This window comes from Dermochelys coriacea, chromosome 1, assembly GCF_009764565.3.
Source record: "Dermochelys coriacea isolate rDerCor1 chromosome 1, rDerCor1.pri.v4, whole genome shotgun sequence".
NCBI lineage: Eukaryota > Metazoa > Chordata > Testudines > Dermochelyidae > Dermochelys > Dermochelys coriacea.
The window spans coordinates 255,063,238-255,089,643 of record NC_050068.2 but is presented as its reverse complement, the minus strand read 5'-3'; the positions used below and the strand labels follow the sequence as shown (position 1 = coordinate 255,089,643).

The 26,406-nt window shown below is 42.0% G+C and overlaps 1 protein-coding gene across 2 annotated transcripts in view; it reads right to left on the bottom strand.

Moving 5' to 3' along the window:
* BTBD11 (BTB domain containing 11) overlaps window positions 1–26,406 on the bottom strand; it is a 269,640-nt gene that overhangs the window by 60,407 nt on the left and 182,827 nt on the right. For both annotated transcript variants that reach the window (XM_038403493.2, XM_038403518.2), the window contains exon 4: window positions 14,973–15,125. In XM_038403493.2, the coding sequence (XP_038259421.1) occupies window positions 14,973–15,125 (153 nt within the window). The remainder of the gene's footprint in view (window positions 1–14,972; window positions 15,126–26,406) is intronic.

The following is a 26,406-nucleotide window of genomic DNA, read 5'->3' as shown; positions in this document are numbered from 1 at the left end:
TGCTCTATAACAAGGAGGCAGCCAGGAAAGAATGGGGTCTCTGTCCATGACTAGGGCTCTTTGGTGCTACAATAATATAAATAAAATAATAGAATAAATAATAAAATAAACAACAACAACAATAATAATAGTGACTCTGAGGTGTGTCTCTGAGTCATATTTGACTCTGGGGGCTACTCTGTAGTGCACATTATACACCATTCTTTGCTTGGGGCTGTTGCTCAAATCTAAACACCTACTGTTTCCTGAGACATAGTGATAAAATATTCCTGAAGGAAAACTGGAGAAATGGGAACTGGCAGAACTACCATAAGGTGAGCACAAAACTGATTAGAAAAAAACAAGCTCTGTGTGATTATTGATGGTTCAATGCCTTGTGGTATCCTACAGAGGATCCATCACTAGTGCATTGCTGCATCCACGGCTAGTGGGGATTCTGGTTCCAGCTGCTGAAGCAGAGAGAAATATCTGCTAGAATCCCACAGACAGTATTTAATATTTTGACTCATGGCCTGGAGGAAAGAGTAGATAAATGGTCAAATTGGGGAGTGATTTTTAAAAAAGCAGGATGTGGGGAAGGGTAAACGCTTCTGAGGAGAAAATGTAACAAGATCTTGAAAAGCGAGAGTGATGAGTAGGTTGGAAAAAAATGAAATTCAATGAGGATAAATACAAAGTCAGACTTAGAGACAGAGCGAAAAACAAGTACAGAATAGGAGAACATTAGTAATAGTGCAAAAAAATGACATATGGATGATATAGTAGCTGGAAAATGGAAAGGGAAGTGTAATATTTTACCAAAAAAAACCCTAAAACTCTACACGAACAAAAGCGAACAAAACAAACCCCAAGGAAACACAGTATTGAGCCCAATCTTGCAGTTCTCACTCATACAAGTAGCTGTATAGTCCCATTGAAATCAGTGGGACTATTCACATGAATAAATGCAGCAGGATTGAGGTCAATATTACGTTATATAAACACAAGTTTAACAGAGAAAGACACTACAGTAATGGACACAGCATAGGAACCAAATAGAAGAGAATGTAAAATTAAGGAGGTAAGTGAGCCTGTACACGGCATATTATACAAGGTTTGCACACTGCTCCAGGAAATATGGTGATGATTCAGAGAGGTCAGGAAAGGATGGATAAAATACTAAAAATCTTGAAAAATACGACTTACAAGGAATGGTTAAGAAAGCTAAACATATAGGGCTATATTTTCAAGAATGCTTTTAAGGGTAATGACATGTGAAATTGTGTGTTCATAGAAATAGAAGTCTTTCCCTAAGTGTGACTGAAATGCCAATGCAAATAGAACCAAACAGCCCAACTGCCTGGCCAATTTATAGCTCTTTCCCCCCAGAAGTATTTATAGCCTTCCAAACTGCACAGGACACAGATGTTAGCTGTATGGCAGGACATCCTATTGTAAGGCAAGGTCAGTCTGTTGCAACGAACCAGCCACCTCCAAATAAATCCACATCTGCTTACGCATAAAGGAGTTACAAAACCTTACTCACTACTCTATCTTTCATCTGCTTTTTGTTCCTGCCCATCTCCTTCTGGGGCTGTCGAGACCACGGGAGCAGGCTCAGGGATGGAGTAACCTCCCTGTGTTGTTCTAACACAGATAAGTGACAAGTTCCTATGACTTTTCTTTTAATTAAATTAAAATCCTTTCATTTGTCTGAGGGTTGGTGGATCTCTCATGCCACTACTCATGAATGAAAACGAGAGTGTGGCGGGGACTCCTGCCTTAAGTCACCAGCTATGATGTAAAAGCCCCACTGCTGTTTTACAGTGGCACTGTGGATTTGGGAGGAGCTGGGAATCTTTGGCTGACCAGCAGATTCCTTCTCGTTTCCCTTGCTGATAGCTCTGGAATGGTTGCAATTCTGCAGCCCACATAACACTTTTAGAATTTCTTCCTTGGCTGGCTGATTACCTGCTAGTCAGGGAAGGACTGGTCACGTGTGTTAGGACGTCACTTCTTGTACAACAACTACGTCAGACAAATTCTAAGAGTCTAGTCCTTGGAAGGAGGCAGGCTCAGGAGGCTGCCTAATGACAAAGAGTACTTCCTCTGAATAAAATGCCACCTCCATACCTATAATGTAAAGATCACCAATTTTCTATGGGTCAGCAGCCTCAAAGGATGTCCAGGCTGCTTGGAGCCCCCAATTTACGTTCACACCTAGCACCAGATTTTCCACAAATTTACACGTATTGATCAATGCCCTCTTGTTCAACAGGAATAGCTCAGTGGTTTGAGCATTGGCCTGCTAAACCCAGGGTTGTGAGTTCAATCCTTAAGGGGGCAATTTAGGGATCTGGGGCAAAAATTGGGGATTGGTACTGCTTTGAGCAGGGGGTTGGACTAGATGACCTCCTGAGGTCCCTTCCAACCCTGATACTCTATGATATGAACTTCCTCTTATTTGTGCTCTAAATTGCACTGAATCAACACGTTCCAACAGTTCCTTTCCCTTTCTTGGGTCAAACATACAATGGCCACTGTAAGGAAGGAGAAAATTAGGTGCAGGTGAAACCTTATATTTTAAAAGCTGCAGAGGCTATATTATTCAACTTAAAATGCACTATGACATATTTCTCTCCAAATCCCTTTTTAATTCCTCACAGATATTTCTTCTACAGTGGTCACTATCAAAATCATTATAATGTTGTCATTCCAAGTAATTAACATTATTGTGGCTTTGTATTGTAAGTACCATGGTAACATTAATTACTTGCAAGTGGCCACTGCCAAGGGGTTTTTTTTTTGGTCATCATGGTAGTTTATCATCCTCTGGACTATTCAAACTTCTGAAAGGGTTCAAAAGCTAACAGTCTGTCTGTATAATGTGCCCTTATTTGCAGGGTAAATTCTTTCTCTTGTCTGTTTTTTCCAAATTCAGATATAAGCAGGGTCTGAAGAGTTCTCCTCTGACAGCTAGCTGGGAGGGGGCCGAGACTTCAGGAGCAAACTTTATTTATATGAACACACCCTACTCTGGGAAGGTATCCAGCAGACAGGAGCTGTGTTGCTCAAAAGTGATCAACTTTGGCTGGTGTTGGGTTACAAAACACTAAAATGAGTTGGAGTGCCGATGAGAAGCGAAATCGCAAAGTAACTGAAATACTTCTCTGATGGTTTATATCTACTAAGGGACAACCTATCCCAAATGCTCATCCATTCCTATATTTACTTTCTACAACCAACTCTCTGTATAACTTTTCATGAGTGATGTACCTTAGTAATCTGATTCTAATATCTTAACTGTATCGTTAAATTTATTCACCTAAATGTGGGTTATTGCAGATTATGTACTATATGTATTTTTTGATGTTTAAACCAGATTTTGTACTTTTGCACTAATGTAATCTAAGCACTACATCCAGATGTACAGACACTTTTTCATTAACCTGTGTATTATATAATTTTAACATTAGCTTTAATAAAAATTTTAAATCCGAATGCAGGGGTAGTGAAATGTTGTTATCTTTATTGCATGAGTAAAGGGAAGCAGAACTGTCCTGATTAAGGGGTCACCTTCAGTTGAAAGGAACTCACTAAGGCTGGGGCTCGACTGCCAGACCCCTGTGAAAGTAAAAGGGGTGGGGACAGGTATCCCAGCCAGGATCTGTTGATTCTCCCCCTAATGGTCCCCAGTCTGGTTTAACTTATTTCTCCCAGCTATTCAAAGGTAGAGCTAAATAGGCTTCATTAGGAGCCTTTTTTTATTTTAAATACTCAATAAGAGCTGAAATCACTTGTGGTGTGGCAGAGTTTCTGCCCTGCCTGCTGAGAGCTAAAAAATCACTAAGAGACTCACCTACAGAGGTCACAACAGAGAGACAGATGGCAGCAGAAGGTAACTGACGGGCAGCTGGTGGGGAATGGCTGGCAAAAGTGGTGAGCAGTCGGCTAGTAGGAGCAACCAGCAAAAGTGGCGAGCAGTCGGCTTGCAGGAGCAGCTGGCGGGGCGGCCAGGCGGGGAGGAACAGCGGCTGGCGGGGCGGCCAGGAACAGCGGCTGGCGGGGGAGGCCAGGCGGCGAGGAACAGTGGCTGGTGGGGCGGCCAGGTGGTGAGGAACAGCGGCTGGTGGGGGGCCAGCCAAGAACAAGGGCTCAGATAATGGAGCAAGCCAGGTGTCTTCTTCCCCGGGTGGAAGGTGAACTCACAGAGATGCACCTCTGAACCCTTGGTTCTCACCGACCAAGGACAACCACAGTGAGTGGGGTATGGGTGTCCTGCTCACAGTTTTGTTTATGAATCCTGCTTGTGGCAGTTTCTCTAAGTAATGTTGGGTGACTTCTCTCCTTTCATTAAAAGTTCCTTTTCTACACAGACTCTGTGCTTACGAGTGGGGAAGTATTGCCTCTCAGAAGCGCCCAGGGTGGTGTGTAATTTTCCCAGGTTATTGGGTGGGGGCTCGACCCAGTTTTGTGTTGTATTGTTGAAAAGGAATCCCTAGATATTAAACCCGGCCCTGGTTGCTGCTGGCTCCACCTGGCAGAAAGGTTACACATATTATGAAAGCATAACTGTCAGATTTTATATTGGCAGCTAAGACTTGAAAATTGTTTTCATATTTACTTGGAGTATGTGATTGAGAGAGAGCTTGGCTGTCTCTCTAAAAATAAGTTATTTGTTGTCTGAATAAGTTTGGGTTAATGGATAATGCATGGGCAAGGTGTTTCTATTTTAACAGTGTTAGGCACAGCTTATGTTACTCTATATTGTAGAAGTTTTTTTAATTACTTGGTTTTGGGTTCATCATTACAGTTAGTTGTGGGCTGTCGTGGTCAACTTTTTAAACTTTGTAATGCTTTGGAGATTAAAAAACCCATTGAAAACATATTCTAAATATTTTTACTTTATATATGTAATTTTTTTTCAAGCAACAACTGATTTATAAGAAATGGAGAGCAGAACATTATGTTGCTGTCAACTGAAGTCAATAATGTTGCATCGGTGTAACTAAGGCCAGAAACTTCTATCTAGGATTTTTCTTTTCTCCCCATGATCATCATCATGATATCTGAGCACCTAAAACCTTACTACCCAAACTGAGATGCAAGCCTCAAACCCTTCTCTATCAATTAAGTTATCTGGGTGTTTTGGCTCTTTGAGACTGCTCACCATTCCCTTTGTCTAAAATGCAAAAAGAAGGTAATAAGTCTGTAGATGTTGTTTGCTTGACTATAACTTTGTAAAGTTGTGGTACATTCCACAATTATTTGCATCTTAATATTTTAATTCATTATAATGATTTATTTGGAAAGTTTATGCTCTTTGGGGCAAAAACCATCTTTTTTGTGTTTGTACAGCACAAAGTGCTATCTTGTTCTGTGTTTGTACAGCACATAGCTCACTGGGGGCTCGGTCCATGACTGGGGTTCATAGATGCTATCACAAAACAAATAATACTAATAATTAACATGATTTAACTTTGTGACCACTCCTTTTCTCAGGTGTTTCCTGAGTGGAAATATTATATTGATAACGGTAAGGAGAGCATAATGTAAATGCTATCCAGAAACTATAGTGTTTTCACTAACAGGAATGGCAAAATTAGTTCAGTCACAACCACTTTGCGAAGACTGAGTTTAATTATTGCCAAAGGTGGAGGAGGGGTCACTTTTTTAAATTTGAAAATAAAAATCTTTTAAATTATTTTAATCAGGATCCATATTAAACAATGAAATAAAAACATTGTGTATATATGTCAATATACATGTCATTCTTGTCAAGGAGACAATGAGGATAAATGGGTTACAGATACTGACAAACCTATTAAAGATGTGCTGAAACTACAAAATTTGGATCCAGATTCAAATGTCAAATTACGGTACTTTTAATATTCTAGCCTCTTTATAAAGGCAGCAGCCATTTGTAAAATTTGGATAAGGCTTCTGATTTTGAATAATCCCCAAGTTTATGGGCAGGAGTTAGTTTCTAGCTCATCTCTAATAAGAATAATTAATTCAAACCCCTCATAACCACTATAATTCTGTACAATATGTTGTCTGTATTGTAACAACTATTTCATTGCAGAACTCAAGTATATGGAATATTACATCAAGTACAATCAAAGTGTGTTCTGGCCCCACACTGAAAAAGGCCTAGACTTAAATAATTCCTTAGTTTTATTGGCCTCAGATATCAAGTAGGCAAAATAGGTTGAGATTCACATCAGGAAACCTGCATGCTGCCTTTTAAGTATTCACATTCCCTTCATCTTCTGGCATAATCTGCACCAAGGGACTGCTGGATTTTGTCACAGAGTTTGTTTGCAGCCACATACTGGGTTGGCATTTTTGTGCCTAATTATTGCAGGAGCCACCGCTGGAGTTAAAGGATTAGTCAAAATTTGTAGGAAGAACAAGGACACTCAAGGAGAGAGACAGATAAACAAACTACCCCTATTAAGGGGAACTGTTCCTAATTAGATAGAAAAATATCTTATTTGGTCCCTCCAAAGAGCTCCCCCTGCCCAACGTATAGTACAACAGTTAAAACCAGTGGCAATATTTTTCTCCCCCACAGTCTCTATTTATTCCAGTCTATTCAGATTCTTATGCTGCGCCATCACCATGGGATCTGAGTGGCTTTCAGAATTAGAAAGTTAAATAAGGAGACTAATGTCTACCAAATGTAGTTGCTCTTCATTCACCTCCAGGGGAAAATCGTGTGTGTGCGCATGTGTGTATGTTGGGCGTGGAATAAATGAACATCCTACACTATATTAGAGAGACAAGGCGGGGGAGGTAATATCTTTTACCGGACTAACTTCTGTTGGTGAGAGAGCCAAGCTACACTATATGTTGTTTTTAAGCAAGATCAAAGCAGCCCCCTTGCATTTGGACTGGCATATAGGTTTATGATGGTGCTTATTTTCCACAAGAGAGTTCCACAGTGTGGGACTAGCCGCAAAGAAGGCCCTCATGTCTTGTGTCCAGATGAGCTTGAATCCTGAGGTAGACAATCCTATTGTTCCTGAGGAATAGAGCCATCAATGACAGTGACGGTCCCAGAGGGCAAGATAGTCTCTTAGGTATTCTGGGCCTAGGCCACTTTGAAAATAAGGACTGAGATATTTAAACTTAACTCATTATTGTGGGTGGGACAGTGTAGTGAGTCAGCAGAGCACAGAGGTGAGGTGCTCTTGGTAATCTGTGGTGCTGATGAGGTATGTGGCTGCCTTCTGCACCAGTTGCAGTCTTCTCAAGGTTGATGCTCTGACCCACAAATTGAATGCATTGTTGTAATCCAGATAGGTGGTGATACACCATTTTCATGGTCAGTTCATCAGCAGCAAAGCTGGGACCTGATCTCCCAGCTGGTCAAAGATTGTAGATGTTTTGTGTGGCTGTTGCTATAAGTGAGCATAGTGCCAGCAAGAAATCCAGACAAACTCCGAACGACGGACTGTCTCGATGATCTGTGAGTATGCATCCTCAATTGGCGGGGGCTGTACCATGGTGACCAACTCTCTAAATCATTTCTCTCTGCTCAGAGGTATAATTTCTGTCTTGCTAGGATTCAGCTTTTGCCAACTCTTCCACGTATGTATGCTGATCTCAGCCCCATGTTGGGATGACAATCATCCTGGAGTTATCATCCATGGCTAAAGTAGATTAAAACAGGAGGGAGAACTCTCACCACACCCATCCAGGAAAAGAAGCAGTTATTGGGAAGTACTGCTCCCTCAAGCCAGGGAGAGGGGAGATAGTTGAGCTACTGAGCACTCCCCACTGCTTTAACCCTTAGTTACCATAAACTGCAAACAGCAGAGATGTGTTATCTGTATATTGTTGACACTTGAGCTCAAGAAGTTTCATCATTTCTCCCAGTGGCTGCACATAAATATTGAATAGGACCAAGGAGAGACCTGAGCTCTGAGAACTCCACATGTGAGAGGTCTGAAGGCAGAAGTGTCATTTCCCATCACTACACCCAAGAAAAGATTTCAACTACTTCCGAGTATTTCTGTTGACCCCTGCCATGTGTCTCAAGTGGAATGGCTGTAGCTGTGTCCTGTGACTGACTATATTGAATGCCAGGATCCAGGAGTATGAGAATAGACCCTGGTCTTTTGGCTAGGGCTAATAAGAGCTCAGCCATCAGCACTATTATCACTGATTCTGTTCCAAATCGCTGGAGCTTTACAGCTTTCAGATGTTAGCAGGTATGAATGGGGCAAGGGTTACAGACAAGTAAAGAACTTTGGAGCAGCCCCATACATCACTGCAGCCACATATAAACGCTCTGATTTATGGGAACTATTGCTGAAGGATTTAGATACTATGGGGCCACATTTTGCATTAATTTACACACAGCTGGTATGTATGATGCACTGGATGTGACACACATTCAGCAGTCCCACAGTGCATTTCCCCTAGCCCTGCCTGGAGGATGTCATACACCCAGCAAAGCCACAATCACAGCAAGCCTGCAGAGGAACAGCAGGGCTTCCCTGAAATTCACCCCCTCCACCACCTGGCACTGCTATGGTGCTGTCATTGAGGGTAGAGAAACTGTTGCTCTACCTCCACACTCAACACCCTCCTGCTGGTTTCAAGACAGCGCTGTGGGCAGCTGGGAGAGGAAGGCACTGATGGCTAGACCAAGTCCTTGCTGCAGGGCGAGGAGAGGAACAGGCTGGAGGAGCCTGGGGCAGAATAAGGTAGGCTACCCCACATTCCTTCATCCAACCTGCTCTATGTCACCCCACCCCACAACAACCTCCCTCCTTCAGGCTGCCCCTGACTCCTTCCAATACTCTGGTGTCCACCATCTTCCTGGCTCCCTCTATCCCCTTCCCAGCTACCCTTGGCTCCTCTCCCCCTTCCGCCCCTATGTAGGATAGGAAAGATTGGATCTATCCCCGCACACAAAACACCTCAATTGCACAGGCAGAGAAATGTCTCACATGGAGCCTCACAACTTGGGCAGATGTTTACACCAGTACAATCCCATGGACTTCAATGGGGTTCCACCAGAGCATTATGGAATAGCTGTCCAGAATGCTGCATGCTTACTCTGCACAAAGTCCCTGCTGCGCAGACAGCAGTACTGATCGGTACTGAACCTGAAAACAGCTGACAGCCTGTATGCAATTACTGCATGCTATTTAATACATCCAAGTGAGTGTGCCAAAAAACTCAGTGCAAATTAACCAGCCCCACTCCACCCACCCTGTGTGTACACAAAGTCGAAGAGTGTAATCTGGCTCCATTCCTGTGTCTGGGCTGTCATTTTAGGAGGTGCATCACTTTAGCCACTGCCATATAAATAAAGATGTGATGTGCTTGCAATGTTAAGTGCTATCATATTAATTACCACTAGAGGTCTTCCCCTCACTTAAAACTGGAAATGGCATCATGTGTTATTAAAATAAACCAAACCTCTCAAGAAACGTAAAAGTAAAAAGAAAACAAAATGTCCTGAGCTTCGCCTAGCATGACAAAGATGTGCTCTTGAGAGGAAGAGAGCATTCTAGAGTCAGCGTCACCAACCCCACGCATTCAAAAATCATGAGTCAGCTCCCCAAAATCATGAAATTGGCTTGAAAATGATGAGATTTTAAAATAAATAAATTGGATTCTTTGTATTTCCTTTCTGGTTTTTGAGCCTTTAGGGGTCACTTTTTCTAGCTTTACTCCACAACCATGATGGTTAGAAACTGAACATTTCTCAAAAATGAAATAATCACGTGACTCCTGGAACTGGGGCTTACAAAACCACACACCAAAAAACACCCGCTAAATATTGCAAGACTTTGTGATAAAATCACAGGAGTTAGCAAGACTGCAGAGCTATGAGCCCTTGAGATGGTGGACCCCCTCTCTTATCTTCTTGAGATTATACCATGAGACATCCAGTAACGTCCATGATGGGGCTCATTGGCTCTCATCTCACACGAGGAGCTGCACAATCTTGGCAGCTATGCTTGTTGGATAGGAGGCAGACAGTGAAGGTAGGTTCTCATCTGCCCTTGGGTGCAAAAACAATCCCTGAGCAGTTACGCAGGAGCAGTCTGCCCTAATTGCAGTGTGTGAGCTGTTTCCAAAGGCAGCTGTTAATAAAGCACATTGCAATAATCTCAATTAAGCATCATCCATTAGGCATGGATCACTGTGGTGAGGTCTGCCTCCAGGAGAAAAAGTCACCTATATTGAACATTTCAGAGGTGAGAGAAGCCACTCCTGACCATCCTCAAACCATGTTCAGCTCCTGCTCAGAAATGACTCTTACTTTCAGAACTTTGTTGACCTGGCTGGAGCCTGTCCCACCACTAAACAGTACTTAATTCCAAAAAAAAGAACAGGAGTACTTGTGGCACCTTAGAGATGAACAAATTCATTAGAGCATAAGCTTTTGTGGGCTACAGCCCAACTCATCGGATGCATAGAATGGATGTATTTAAGGAACCATCTCTTGAGGCAACTGATTTTGCTAATTACTGCTTCCTGTCTAATCTCTCTTTGCTGAGCAAGCTAATAAGGAAGTTCACAAAGATTTGTCTCCAATTCCACCTAGTGTCCTGGAGCCCTCTCAGTCAGGATTCATACCAGGACACAGAACAGAGGCAGCACTCGTGGCAATGATGGACAAGGCCATATATCTGTACTCGTATCGTTTGGCCACTGCACAGCATTTGATGTGGCTGAACATGGAATCCTGCATGGGGGCCCCCACTTCAGAAACATGGAAGGGACTAGTTCGACTGCACCACGATAAGGAACAAATGAAGCCAAGATTTCACTGTGCTGGTTGAGACATTAACCCGCAGAGGAAGGCAGGCAAAGATACCACAGCTCATCTTTCCCTTGTAGGGGGAAGCAGCTTTATTTTATGACTGCAGCTCTAGGGCAACCCTGCAAGTAGAGGGTCACCAGACTTCTGAATTAGAGTATCTGCTAGCCAGCCCTGCTAATAATGTGGGTTATGGCAGCCCGCTCTGGGATCTCCATTGGAACTGGGTTGCAGAAGGCTTGTGCTACCATGCTCCAGCTCCATGTGAATATATTGCTACCAGGAGCCTGAGATCAGCTAGCACAATGGTTCTCAACTCCCTGGGGGTATGCAGAGGTCTTCCAGGGGATACATCAACTCATCTAGATATTTGCCAAGTTTTACAACAGGCTACACAAAAAGCACTAGTCAAGTCAGTACAAACTAAAATTTCATCCAGACAATGACTGGTTTATACTGCTCTATATACAGTACAGTACACTGAAGTGCAAGTACAATATTTATATTCCAATCGATTTACTTTATAGTTATATGGTAAAAATAAGAAAGTGTGCAATTTTTCAGTAGTAGTGGCTGTGACACGTTTGTTTTTTTATGTCTGATTTTGTAAGCAAGTAGTTTTTAAGTGAGGTGAAACTTGGGGGTACACAAGACAAATCAGACTCCTGAAAAGGGGTAGAGTAGTCTGGAAAGGTTCAGAGCCACTGAGCTAGCAGAACCAAAGGAGTGAATCTAGCCCCAAAATAGTGAGACAATATTAAGATAGAATTGCCTTAGTAGGAAAGGGTAGGGATATGGATCTTGACTGGCTTCACATATGCGTTGGAAAATGACAAAACTGACCCCTTCAGGTCTCCATATGGGAAGCTGCAGATGATACTTGATGCAGATATGACACTTACCATCACTGTGTATGAGATAAATAAACCCGTATACCACATTATCCTTTAACTCTCAGCAGCATAGGTCCTCAGTCTACTTACCACATTCTAACTCAGATCATCTGCCCTGATCTTTTCCCAGATGGGAGAGTAGGTCAGCAGAATTGCTCCCCTCAATATGTCCTGACTGCTTTTCCATCCACTTTTTTCTACTCCTCTTGTTGGGGCAGGAGAAAAAATGGTTTTGAACCTGGTATTAAAGATTGGGAGTGTGGTTTGTTGAGTGGCAACTGGACAGGCCAGGAGGTGAGGATGGAAAACAGATTTGCAGGTGGGGGACATCTGAAAATGCTGAAGAAAGGAATCAGATGTTGCTGGAGATACTGGAATTTGGGTTGGTGAAGGAGAGCATTATACTGGGGGATGGGATAATATTTACCAGCAATTCTTATTTACTGAAACAGACCATAACTTTCCCCGTGTCCCACAGAGCAGTAGGATTTCCCTTGACCATCAAGGTTATAGTTTCGGCTGCAGATGCATCTCCTAGCTACAGGCAGGCAAGTCATCTTACTCACTCTTGACAGATTTCATTCCTCCTTTTTGGCTCCCCTGCTCTGTGCAGAAGAGCACAGCAGACAGAGAAGGGGCACTAGAAGGGAGATAGAGGGAGGAGGAAGGAAGGGAAATTTTGGGAGGAAGGAGAGAAAGAAGGCTGAGATGATTTACAAAACCACATACTAGGCGCCTGACCATAGGTGTGTGTGATTGAGCTGGGAAGTATCACAAAGATATGGGAGGAGATCTCTTTGCTGGAGGTTCAGATAGGACACTGAACATTCGATTTTTTATCTGAACAGATCCTGAACTCCAAGTTTTTTGAGATTCTTCCAAACTTCTTTTCTATAATACATATTGCAGTGTGGAAGCAGATTTTGTCTTACATTTTTTAACAATAGGCCATGAATCAACATAGAGGAATAATGCAATGTCACAATGGTAGACACAGGACAGAGAATGTAGCATACAGTGTATTATTTAGTTTTGGTTCTTTTTGTTTTGTTTGGGGAGGGAGGAGGGTCTTTTTGTTTTTTTCCCTTCTGGACCAGTAAGAGAAAAGATCCTTAAGAAAAAACTGATAACATTTTCAGGTTTAAGACTCCCAGTAGTTAGGCTATTTTTTATACAAAATAATCTAAAATATATCAGACTACATGCAAAATCCTCCAGCTGTCCTCAGTCCCTCAGTTTATTTGAAAATATTTCAAAGCCATGGCAACTATAGAATTGATGCTTGATGAGGACTGGGGAGATGCAAAGCTGTTGCTGCTCACTGGGGAGAAATGAGAGGCTGGTACATGGACTGGGTGGAAATGAGGAGTGCTGAGGGTCTGTACTGAGCACAAACAAAACATTACAAGTAGCAAGATTTCAAATTAATGTCATGATGCTTTGCCTGGATATTTTTCCAACAAGCAGCAGCCTTTCCTTTGATCTCAATATTATAGACACACAGCGCCCGATTCTCAGTTACACCAAGCACACTCTACACCACTGTGGCAGTCTGAAGGGCCTTTAAATGTCACAGTAACACTCACTTGAAGGCCCCCTTACACTGGCAGAACAGTATACAGTGACCTTAGTTTTGGGAAATGGGAATAGAAATCAAGCCCATATAGTCAAGTGAAGTACCCAACAGCAAATCCAGGGCAAGTCCCAGCTCTTTTCTCAGAACTAACCTTTAATTTCTACCCTCATTAATTCTTGATCGTACTTTCCATTCTCATTCCAGACTGTAAGACAGCTGAAAAGTGGCTATAGTTTATTTTTCTTTATAAACTGAATTCTGGATGGCTGCTTTAATTGATCACTGATTTCTTCTCAATAATCAGTCGATTATCTGGGACATAACTACAATTCACTCTAACATAACCTGATTTTGAAATTTTAACTTCTGTTAAAATGGCAGAATGGGTAAAAAAAGTCAATATTTTTCGACACACATGCTAACTACAGAAAAACTGTATATTCTTATCATATCAAAACATGATTCTTGTTCTTTCAAGGGGCTAGAAGAAATAATATTGACTTTTCTACAATTGTATCTACTAGTTCAATTGGAAAGGTTTTTTCAGTTGTGCCTTTTTAAAATTAAGAGCTTCATTATCAAAGATGCTGAGTACTGACAGACCTCATAGACTTCAGCTGAAATAGTGAAATACTAAGTCTAATGACAATCAGGCCCAGGATATTTACCTTCATATGAAATATTTACAGTCAGTATTTAAAATATGAACTCAAGATTTAGCTTTTAAATTCAACATATTTATTTAATAAAATATTCAACCAAGAAAGCATTATTCCAGTCTCAAAATAAAATATAATATCTAGTGAAAGAGTACTGGAAAACCAGAGTCAACAAAATACATCTGTTATGATGCAGGTTGTCATACCTAATCGTATACAGTTTCCATGCTTCTGTGTTGCAGAAAAGCATACACATATATCAGCTGAGTAGGAGTGACAGGGTTCTGAAAAATATAAGCCTGGGTTTGAATTCACTAGACTCTAAGGTAGTGTCTGATGTCTGTGTGCTGCAGCTATTAAGCAACTTAGATGAATAATTCTGCTTTTGACACATTCATAAGAGCTTTTCATATAGACATCTAAAACAAATATAACCCAGAATCAAGTATGCAGTAGGAAGCTGTTTTATACATGCATATATGAGTAAGAAAAGGCAGCGCATTAAAAACATATACTGAAAACATATACTTTAGGGCCTCATTAGAAGGTCACATCTCACATATTTAAAAATAAGTATCAAATTATTCAGACCTGCAACATTTTTGAATTAAATTGATTTCAGGATCAAAAATGTAATTTTATTACAAAAACTGGTTTTATCTGTAAATGTGCTGTATAAACCACTATTGCAGAAAACAATATAATATATACAACCCTATACATTACATCTCAGTATTTTGTAACAGGAACACAGTGAAACAGACATAATTAACTGAAGACTTCAGTCTCTCATTATAAAGCAGAATGTAATGGTAAAAGACAAACCAAGATTTTATGAGCAGATTCAGAGCTTGATCCAGTTGTTAGGTATGCAGGCACATTACCATGCAGCCTGTGAAACTGGCTCATACAGGCATGTGAATGAATACAGTAGCTGATTTTACAAGATACAGTGACGAGAAGGAGCATTTTGCACATCTGAGGACATAACAAAGCCCTTACTCTGCCTGTTAAATCACTGTCACTGTGAAAGAGCTACAGGTTTTTCAAATTATTATTTCTTTACATGGACTTACTTTAACTGTCGAGGTTCACAGTCAACTCCAGGTAGTAAGAGCCTTGCTGCTTGCCGTACATCATCACTGTCCACAGAGAAACTGCGACGGTGCCCTGCATGAGCCAAAGCAACCCTTATCCATTCCATCAGGGGTGGCAGCACTATGAATGGCCTAGAAAGAGCAAAACAGGACAGCTAGTGCCATTAATCTTTTAACATCAAAATTAGAGAGTGATCAAACTAGCTCAGCAAACTCCAGGCAGGTCTAACCCGTGCATCTGACTTGCACCATTTCCAGGAAAGGGTGGAGTGCATTTTTTGCCCATGAAATGCAAATCATAGCTCATGAACTTCTTATCTTTATGACCCTGTGTGGACCTCAAAGCAACCACCTACATTTGCCTGGGAATCCACATGCTTCATACTGGGTCTCAGGAAAAGCAAGCAGAACCTCACTCACAGGAACACACATGAGTGTCAGTCAGAGCTTCCTTCCCACGCTGCCACCAGCAGAAGGAAGGAGAGAGAGAACCCTTCTACCCAACCTAGTAGTCAAAGGAAGAGGAGAGAAGGTAGTTGATGTGTGAGGAAGTTTCCAAATGCCACATTATCTCAGACTGATGCAATGTCATAATTGCACCAGATTATTATTTTGTGGCTCTCTGCAGCTAAGTGATGACATGGCTTGTAAATCGTTGAAGGCTGAGTATCGCTGACCCTACTGTATTTTTGAGGTATCTGAGGATTGCTTCATAGATCATATTTTTAAAAGTTCACTACTGTTCAAATTAAAACTATTATAAATACAGGGCATGAAAATTGGGGGAAATTACCTGCTACTGCGTCATGTGTTTTTTTAAAAATCATATGCTCAAAATTAGATTAGGCGATGGTGGAATTCCTACTGGTATATATTGTCAATCATCACTATCAGAGTCATCACAGCCTCAGAGTGGGCAACAGCCATAAGAGGAGACAAGGTACTTCAGGACCTAAAGACTTACATAGTCAATGGATGGCTACAAGACAATGACACCAGCACACTTGCAACCATATAAATGTACATCATGTGAACTGTCCCTTGTAAAGGAATGGATTTTGAGAACTCACCACCTTGTGCCTACACTTCTGAGAGAATGATTGATTCACCTGGCACATGAAGACATTTAGGGATGGGTCTAACCAAAACACAACTGCGACAAGACTTCTGGTGGCCAGGGACCGACAAGTAGGTCGAGGAACTAATCAAGAATTGCACGACTTCCTTTCTTCTTTCACTCTCCCCCTTTCATTTGGTGTTCTTTTTCCTTGCATACCCCTCTCCCTGTATTCCCTTTTCACAGCAGGGTTAAGAAAGCCCATTTGACTGAGTTAGGTGCCCATTGGGCAAATACCTTAAATTTTATATACACAACCATACCCACCTTGGGACACCTGATTTAATAGGATGTTGAGCCCTTGGAACATTTTTTTCCCATTCACAGCTTTAAGTAATATTATACCATTTATTCTTCTTCTGAAGACTTTTCTCTGTACGACTTTGACATTAATATTCTTTAAGGCAGAGGTTTTCAAAAGTGCCTAATAGATTTAGGAGCACAAGTGCCAGTGACTTTCAATGGGGCATGATGCTCCCAAATCCTTCAGACCCTTTTGAAAATCTCCTCCTAAATTATTCAGTCATTTGCTGACTTGACATTTTCTTTTTTTTTTTTTTTAAATAAATCTCTGTCACCGTCCAGATGAGAGACTATTTGTTTTTGGGGCCTTTGCATCCTCGAGATCTTGCCATTGAATCTTAGAGTAGCTGATGAGAAAAGAATGCATCTTCCCAGGCTTCCATGAGAAGATTGTTCCATGAACCACCTAATTTGTAATGACAGTAGTGGTGGTGGTCAGAGCTGAGAGAGTGCCTGTTGGACTACAACTGTTTGCTGCTTTAAAGAAAAGCTACTGGGAATATTGTAAAAACATTTGGCTGTATTACAAGTGTGCTGATTAGCATGTGTGCTTGTGGCTGAGCACAGAGAGGGGCTGTGGTTTGGCCTTTAAACCTCCCAGTCCAGGAAGTTTACGAATGATAGAAAGCTGAGGGAGCAAGGGGTTGGCCTAGGGGAGCTCAGTGACAGTTCACCTGATGTACATAAAGTTGAAAAGCACCAGAGATCTTGACATTTTGTTTAAATCTAGTCTAAACAGACCAGGTAACAAGGTGGTAGATAAAGTTACCAAACAATGACTTAGGATCAGGGTAGGTGAGTGCAATATGGCCTGTGGAGCCAGCAAGCCTGTAGCAATTTAGTCAGTATAAAGAACTCCCAGTTTATTGCATCATAAATTAGGCACTCTGGGGTTCAGGCATTAGCCCCTCAAGGCTAGGATTGCTGAACTAGATTATCTGCATGAGACAAAGATATACCTGGGGCTGAACAGGACATATAAGGCAGGCAGTAAGGCCTCTCATCAGCGGATCTGGCTCCCCTAGTTATTTGAATGAGGCAGGCAGTGTATCTTGGCTAAAGGAGGCAAAGGACACCTCCAGATATGACTCACAGGGGTGTCACTTGGCCCCCCCGCACACACACACACACACACACACACACACACACACACACACACAGACTTTTCATAGGTCTATATGCTCCTGTAGTGAGGCTGAGTGGCCTCCCTTGGAACTTGAGTGTGAGGGACCACTATGCTCTCCTGGTGGAGCCAAACACGCCCTGCCCTGCCCCCCTCACCGGAAACACCAGGGCAGGACAGGAAGTAGAAAAGGAGACAGAGCCCTGGAGCTCAGTTGCTGCTGAGCCACAGGAGAGACCGGACGTCTCTTCTGGGGAGCAGATGCTAGGGTCGCCAACTGTATAATTGCACAAACCCAAAACACCCTTGCCCACCCTGCCCCTTGTCTGAGGCCCCGCCTCCACTCACTCCAGCCCCCATCCCTTCGTCGCTCGCTCTCTCCGACCCCCACTCACTTTCACAGGGCTGGGGCAGGGTTGCGGGATGTAGGCTCTGGGAAGGAGTTTGGGTGCGGGAGGGGGCTCAGGGCTGAGGCAGGTGGGTAGGGTATGGGAGGGAGTTCGGGGTGTGGGCTCTGGGAGGGAGTTTTGGTGTGGAAGGGGGCTCAGGGCTGAGGCAGGGGGTTGGGGTTCGGAAGGGGATTAGGTGTGCAGGCTCCGGCTGGGCGGTGCTTACCTTGGGTGGCTCCCGGAAGCGGTGGCATGTCTGCCAGTGGCTCCTAGGCTCAGGGGCGGCTAGGTGGCTCTGCGTGCTGCCCCTGCCTACAGGCACTGCCCCTGCAGCTCCCATTGACCGTGGATCCCCGTTCCCGGCCAATGGAACCTGCAGAGTTGGCGCTCGAGGCGGGGGCTGCACGTGGAGACTCCTGGCCGTGCCTCCATCTAGGAGCCACTGCTGGACATGCTGGCCGCTTCTGGGAGCGGCGCAGAGCCAGGGCAGGTAGGGAGCCTACCGTAGCCCCACTGCACTGCTGGACTTTTAGAGGCCTAAAATCTCCCTGATTGCTTTCAATAGCCTCTGGGAGATCGAGCCTGATTCCAGGAGACTCCCAGCCAAACCGGGTGGATTGGCAGCCTAGCAAATGCCTCTGCCAGAGCCCAGCCCAGCCCCGGAGTGGACTGATGCCTTGTTGTCGGGGAGGAAGATGAGGACCCTGAGGAGTTGCTGGAGCTACCCGCAGCCGAGTACCTCGAGGAGCCAGGGGATCTTTGGACCACAGGACCCTACACCCAGATTGTGGTAGGAAGTAGCCCAGGGGGACCAGACTCTAGTCCGGTAGTGCTGCTGGAGTGTGGGTCAGCATGTTGCGGCTGGAATCCTCACTGATCCAGTGGCAGATCACCCTGCCACTGTTAGGGCCCTGGGCTGGAATGCAGTGGAGTTGGGTGGGCCTGCGTCCCCCCTGACACCTCATGCCTGAGATGGCAGCCTCCCCACCATAGGCCAGGAGGTGCTCATCCCAACCCCCTGAATTTTTTCTGAAGTGAAACCCTGGATGACCAACTTTCCAGAATAGGCAGGGAAGAATGACTACTCCTTGTTCCTTAAACCTTAGGGCCTAAGGAATTATCTCCAGGAGAAGAGGACCTAGTTATGTTAAATAGTTGAGAACAACAGACTGGTGGTAGGAGATTCCATCACTAACCAAACAGACAGCAGAATGTGCAAAGATCAAGAGAATTAAATATTCTGTGGACTACAACTTATAAGGGACTTTGTCTACCTGCAATGTAAAATCAGCTTATTGGGGAGGAATTTATAGTTATGGGGCATACTGGTATCAATGGCAGAGAACTGTAAGAAGGAAGTCTCAGAGGCTACATATCAAAGACTACTTAGAAAACTCATGTTGAGTGCCACAAAAGCTGCCTTTTCTGAAACACTACTAGCCTCTCATGCAATAACAGCAAGGCAAGGGGAGATTGGAACTCTCCATGTGTGCTGGAGAAGATGAGACATGAGCAGGACTGAAGCTAATCAAGCACTTGGGAACTACTAAGGAAGTGAGAACCTAGAGTGAAGGGATGGTCATCACCTTCTCAATGGGAACTAGACTGCTGCCTTTGAAAATTAGTATGTTTGGGGCAGATTGTTTAAACAAAGCTGGAAGTTGCCGAGGTCTTCTCCAATCAGTAGTACCAACCACACTAATAGTATCAACCAGGTAAATTTGAACACCCAGCTGAAAGCAGAAAACTCACTGTAAGCTACTGGCAGTAATCCTGGGGAAAGCAAGCAGGTTCAGCACCGTTATGAACAAAAATATCGTGTCATCAAAGAAAAGGAATAGCGGAGGTCTACTGTATCAGAAAGCAGAGCTACAGAAGTCGGTGCACAGTATCAGAAGCTTGTAAATTGCAATGGGTGAGTAATAATGCTTTGCATGGGTTGCAGACACCAACAAATTTACATCCAAAACATTCTGCAAAAATAAAGTAATTAATGGAACCTGTAAATTTTAGGCTACAAGCCAGATAGGGAAAAATAGGCTGGGTCATAGAAATGGGTACTTGCATTTACCTAATGTTCCAATACAAATCACAAGACACAAAGACAGCAGGGCAGTACTCTCTAAAATGGATCATAAACTTACTCTAAATCCCAGTGGGGTTGTTCATGCAAACAGGGAGATGTAACTGGCTTCCTTACTGTCCCACATTGCTGCAACTCAAAAACATGGCAGCCAGCAGAAAACCTAGCCCACTATATTTACAAACAGGCAGCACTGTTTACAGGAGTTTTAACCATAATACTATAAATATTTTACATTCTTTCTTTCTTGTGCTTACATTTTGCAAATTTTAATAAAGAAATAAAATTAAAAGGTGCAGTGGCTATTTCATATAGTAAAAGCCTACAGAGTGCAGTATCAGTATTTTATAGAAGTTGGCAGAAGATTTTGTTTAAAGGGTGGTTCCACTGCATACACAGAGGCAAGGAATTTACCCATTATTTTTCATGAAGGGAAGACATAACACGGCATCCAGAGTCACTAGGATTTGTTTTTTGAGGAGAAAATCATATACGGTCCATTGAAATAGGCTAAAAATGCCCTACTAGGATTTATGCAGCACGTGAAGTTTTCTTTTAAAACTGTTTATGTACTGAGGGACAATGAGGAACACAAAGTTATAGGGAAGCTGTAGTCTACATGGTAACATGACAATATTTCCTAATCACATCATGAGAAAAATACAGTTACGCTCAGGTATTGCATTATTAAAAAGTGTACCTAACTGGTTTATCTTCACTATGCAAGGGAAGATTATAACAAAGAGTTTGACTGCTGCTATTTTTGCCTTTGTATTCAAGAGCAGGCCTGTATCACACTAGTCTCCTGGTTATTCTTTTTTAAGTGTATATTTTAATTAAGTTATTATTATAGCAAAAGCATACATATTCTGGGACCTAAGTGATGAAAAGCAGATTGTGCCTTCAGATCTGCACGTGGAGAAGACTCTCCATGTGCAGATGCCCCCTCTCCTGTGTGCATGTGTTTATGTGTGGAGGGAGGTGCATAGGAGTCTCTGGTTTACCACCCCCATACCTTTACAAGTGTGCAGAGTGCTCAGCCTTGCATTGGGTGAGGGAAGGGCCAATGGGGACAGATATCATCCCCCTCTAGTTTAGCAAAGATTGCCTAATACAGCCCGGGCTGTTCTGCAGATGTCTGGCAACCCATCTCCCCAACAGAACAACTGGGGAGAAACTTTGTAAGAGGATCTATCAGTGGATTTCAGTTTGGGAGGTAGTGATCCGCTGCCCTCCCCACATTGCTTTACACCCTGTGCTATCCCACTGAAATTAAGTGAGTCGCCCAAGTCAGGTCATACTACAGGACATCATCTTATATGTTCACTCGGGCTCCGCAAATCTTCCAGAGCCAAGATGCATTCTTGAATTGGCGCCAGCCCCAGGGCAATCTGGGACGTTCCTTTCCACATATGTAATGCCCCTTGTCCTCCTGAAGAGGCCCGGTGCTAGACCTGGGCAAAAAAAAATGTTCACCAAAATTTTTTTGCAGATTCAGGTTGACGGAAACATTTAATGAATTAATGTCAAATTCACCATGTTGTTACAGATACAAAACCCCCAAAGACTAAACAAGACATTTTGTTTTGGGTTGAACACAACATTTTGTTTAATCCAAAATGGATGTTGCTTTCTCTGTTTGCAGAAACATTTTTTTGAAAAATTGTTTTGCATTGCCCCCAAATGATTTTTTTTATTACATTTTTTCAGTTGGGCCACCAAACCAAAAAACTGGTTATTTACACAGCTCCATCCAGTGCTCCCCATTTAATATACGTATCCTCTGGGAGAGCTCGGGTGACCTGCTAACTCTGTCCTTTCTGGTCACCTGCAGGGACTAGTTAGTTGGCAATTTCCTCCTCTTCATGTGGTAACTGGCTGGCCTGCTCTCCTATGCTGTGTCACACCGCTCTCCAATCTCCCTGAGATATGGCAACTCTGCACCACCACCACCCCTGTTTCTCTCCCTTGACACACACTTTCTTCAGAGCAGAGACAGAGCAGGGACACTACTTCTCTGCAGTGCTCCCACATATCAAGTCTCTTTCTTATTTCTGGGGGTTGAGACATTCCAGAGTGGTAATATAGAATGGATAGAATTATAAAACAGTAAATCCCTAAGACAAATGTTAAAATGGGCCCTGGATATTATACAGGATCTTTTAATTATTCATAATAATGTTACTTTAGCTATATAAGGTGTTGTAGCAAATCCCTTTTCCTTGCAAAAAGCAATTTGCCTTGAAGATGCTCCTAAATAACTAACAGGCTATCAAGATGCACAGCGTTCTTGCCTCGTTGTTTCCTGGAATACTCAGAGATTTAAAACTCCCTTCTAATTTATATGTCGTCTCAGGCTTTCCTCTTTGTTTACTATTAGCAGTGGCAGTATAAACAACATAAAAACAGGTGAAATGGATAGCTAGAGGAGAATGAAAAATGTGCATTCTAAAGTCTAATATGATACTTCATTTTTCTATGTGAGTCAAACTCAGTTTTTAAAGAAAAATTGAAGATACTGAAAGTATCTTTCAGTTTTTCTGTTTATAGGATTGTATTTAGAAGCTACTGTGCTTCAAACACCCAGCTACAGCATTGCTGCATATATGTACTGATTATTAATAGACAAATTATTAGAGAAAGGGCTGGATTAGAGGTTTGAGTACAAGGTTGGGAATGAGAAATTACAAATTCTAATCTCAGCTCAGATATGACTCCCATTGTGACCTTGGGCTAATTACATATCTGCCTTAGTTTCACAAGCTGTAAAATGGGGATAGCAATATGTATTTACTTACTTTCCAGGGCTATTGTGAGGTTTAATTAGATGACCGTCTACATTCAGCAAAGATGTGACGGGTTTTTGCAAAGGGGAACACTCGTGGCGTATGCTATTGCTCAGTGGGAGTACGGATGGCAGAATCTAAGAACTGTTATTTAGTTAAAAAAAAAATTGATCAAAATAGTTACCAAGAGAATTGAAAAGAGGAAGGTCATAATTAAGAAAGAAATTTTCTACCTATGCCATTAAAATAAAAGTTATTTTTGATACAATCTTGAGCCAATAACTCTAAAGTTATGAATGAGAAGCCACTTTCATTTTAAGCCTTGATTCTTAGGGAGATAATGTTTCTTTCTTTCTTTTCAAAGGGTCCTTTTAATTGAAATCTTTCACATTTGTTCTCAACTCAAAAGGTTTGTTTTAATTTAGAAAATTTGATAATATGCTAATGAGCCACTGTTAGAGTTACCAGAGTATGGAAAGATGTTCTTCCAATTATTAATACATTTTCAGATGCCTTTTTCTGCTCAAAATGTTTCATATTTATATCTTCAGTTACAATGGCCCTAGTCTTCAGTGAGCACAGTATTTTTGACAAGTGGATCCTGATTCTGGACTGGGATCCAATAGTATGGATCCTTATACCAATGAGGTTAATGGCACATGGGTCCACACTGGCACATAGGTCCATGCTAGTGGTGGATTCCAGTTATCACAGCCCTAGTTAAGAATGATCCAAGTTTAAATGTTTGAAAGTCGCATACTGTCTATGCACAACCTGGTATTTTTTATTTAAATTAAAGGATAAATCCTCCTCTCACTTATGCAGGCCAGTATAACTGATTTGACTAAAGTTGGAACTGTCTGAGGGGAGAATTTAGCTTACATTTTTAACATACCAAGATTTCAATGCTCCAGTCTACACAGGTGTATGGGGAAAATGTCAATATTTGAATGTGCAATCCCTCTTTTACTTTCTTGTTTTAAAAACACTGAAAACATTTTAAAAGCCTACATTAATGCAATTAATGATTGATATTTTAAAAGCAGAGCCAGAGTAATGGTTCTTATAGGAATTGTAACTCCGATACATTGCACAGATATTTTGGCATAACAATTGACACTATATAGTGATATAAATACACTGAAAGAAACCAGACTTACAATTGCTTTGGGGAGTACAACTTTGAATGTTCTGCATTATGTTTTATGTCTGTTAATGTTGCATTAACAGAGTTTTCTTCATTTTAAAAAATAGAGCAATCACAAGGACAGCTTAAGTCTAGCTTGATAAATTAGATTTAGTGTACAGCACAAGCTCAGCAAGGATATACTATCTGATAGCTGAGCTACAAGTACTGCCTAAGTTTCCAAAACATGTGCAATCTAGCATTCTGCTGGCAGCTGCCAATACCATTATTTTTGAAGCGATTAAAAAAAACTGGAAGCTTGGTTTTTAAGATGAAAGGATAAAAAGAGACACAAAAGCTGAACTTAGGACTTTCTTTTTCCAGTCCCTGGGTGAAATCTTAGCCCCACTGAAATCAACTGGGGTTTTACCATTGACTTCAACAGCACCAGGATTTCACCATCTGACTTTTTCAGCTAAACGATGAGGAAATTTAGTTATTCATCTACGTGGCAGATCATTTGCAATTGCTCCACTATTCTTGGCCTTTTTTCAGGTTTGATCTACCAAAAGATTTTGGACTGGTATCACAACTTCAGGTGCATGGTGCATGACTTTTTTACCAAAATAGTTATCTGTACAACCCCTACTGTGGATGCAATTATACCAGTATAAAGGTGTCCAATACCTGTTCATTTCATTCCTACTCCACACTAGCCAAGTTGTTGTACCGCTTTAACTATACCAGAATAGCTTAAAGCAATACAACTTTTGTGTGTAGACAAGGTTTGAGATATTATTCAGACTGAGAATGGTTTGGCGAGCATTCACCAAAATTAATGCACCACAGACTACAATTCCAGCATGCATGGAAGGAAGGTGGAAATGCAATAAACCAAAGTGACCCATGGGGCTTTGTAAGGGATTTCTCAATGTTTAAGGATTTAAAAAAAAAATCTGTACTGAAAAGGACTGTACTGAACCAAACAAGGACCTAGCAAGTCAATTAAGGCTTGCAAGGAAAAGACAAAGGCAGCCAAGTAGTACAATGAGTTAATGCTTCCCCATGGAAGAAGGTGAGAAGAAATACTAGAGAGGAAGCACTGTAAGTTGGTGAATAAAATTAATGAATGGTGCTAAAATGGCTGAGCTTCTGATCTGCTTTTTTCAATGAGTTGTTAATGAGGAAAGAAATTCTATAGAGAGAGTTAGGGAGTAATGAGGACCCTGTCAATACAGCTGCGGATAAAAAGTGGGTAAGGGACTACTTAGGAAAAAGAAACATTGCACAATCTGCAAATACAGACACTGTGCCTCTCAGGTTCTTAAAGCACTACTAGCAATAATTTAGGAAACATTAGAGACTTGACTGACCTTCTCTGGGCTCTTACGCAGCACAAAGTGGCTTTAGTGGGCCAGAGAATCTGGCCCAAGTCCTTTGCACCACTTAAATCCCACTTTAGATCTGATATAAGGGTTACAGAATCAGAGGTGGAAGGCGCAGAGTCATAGGACTGCCCATCATCTGCCCACTTGCTTGATATGAAACTCCTGCTCTCCCCCACAAGTGCCTGTAGCCATGACTCAGGCAAATCCACTCTATCCACACAGAGGGTGCAAAGGGCCTGACTCCCCAGATGGCTATGTAGGACCAGGCATGATCTACTCCTAAATAAACAAACATGACTAATACATAAAGAGAAGAGTAGAATAGCCATTCATTTGCTTCTTATTATTATATGCAATGTATAGGGTGATTAATTTAATTATATATACATGGCTTGTTGTCATTTGATGGCTTTGAAAAAGAAACATACTTCTAGGAGGATCTGAATGTAGAGAGAGCAAGTTAACTGGGAGTGAAATTTACCTATGTGCAGAAGGCCAGTACAAGGCCTATGCACTAGTCAAGTCCCACATAAGCCCATACTCAAAATAGAATGTGAGTGGTGTATCGGCTCTGTGGGTGCTCTCTGGATGGGGTTAATTTCATTCCAAATGAAATCGCTCCCTCTGCCTTTAAATTCGCCATCGGTGCATCAGGAGAGGACGGGTGTTCTGTGAAGGATGCACTATGACAGACATAGGCTTAGCATGACAGAAGGTGTGAAATTGAGAATGGGAAGGCATAAGGGGCACTTAGGAGTATAGGCATCAATAGAGAGAGTAGGATGAAATGAGAGCAGACGTGGAAGGAGGGGGAGAATTATGTAGAGTAGAGCCTTCCGTGAGACAATGGATGAAGTATTTGAATTGTATTCACCCTTTTAACATATAATAAAGATAATTCCAATAAAATATAAAATGTTAAAGCAAAAATTGCATAATTGGGCACATGCACCACTTTTTATAGCTTATTTTATTGCATAGGCCACTCAAAACCAAGGTGACAACTCCTATGGTACTACCAATCAACCAATTGATTGACCCAGTATTGCCAATTCCTTTCAAACATTCTAAAAATCATGAGGTTGGCTTAAAAATCAT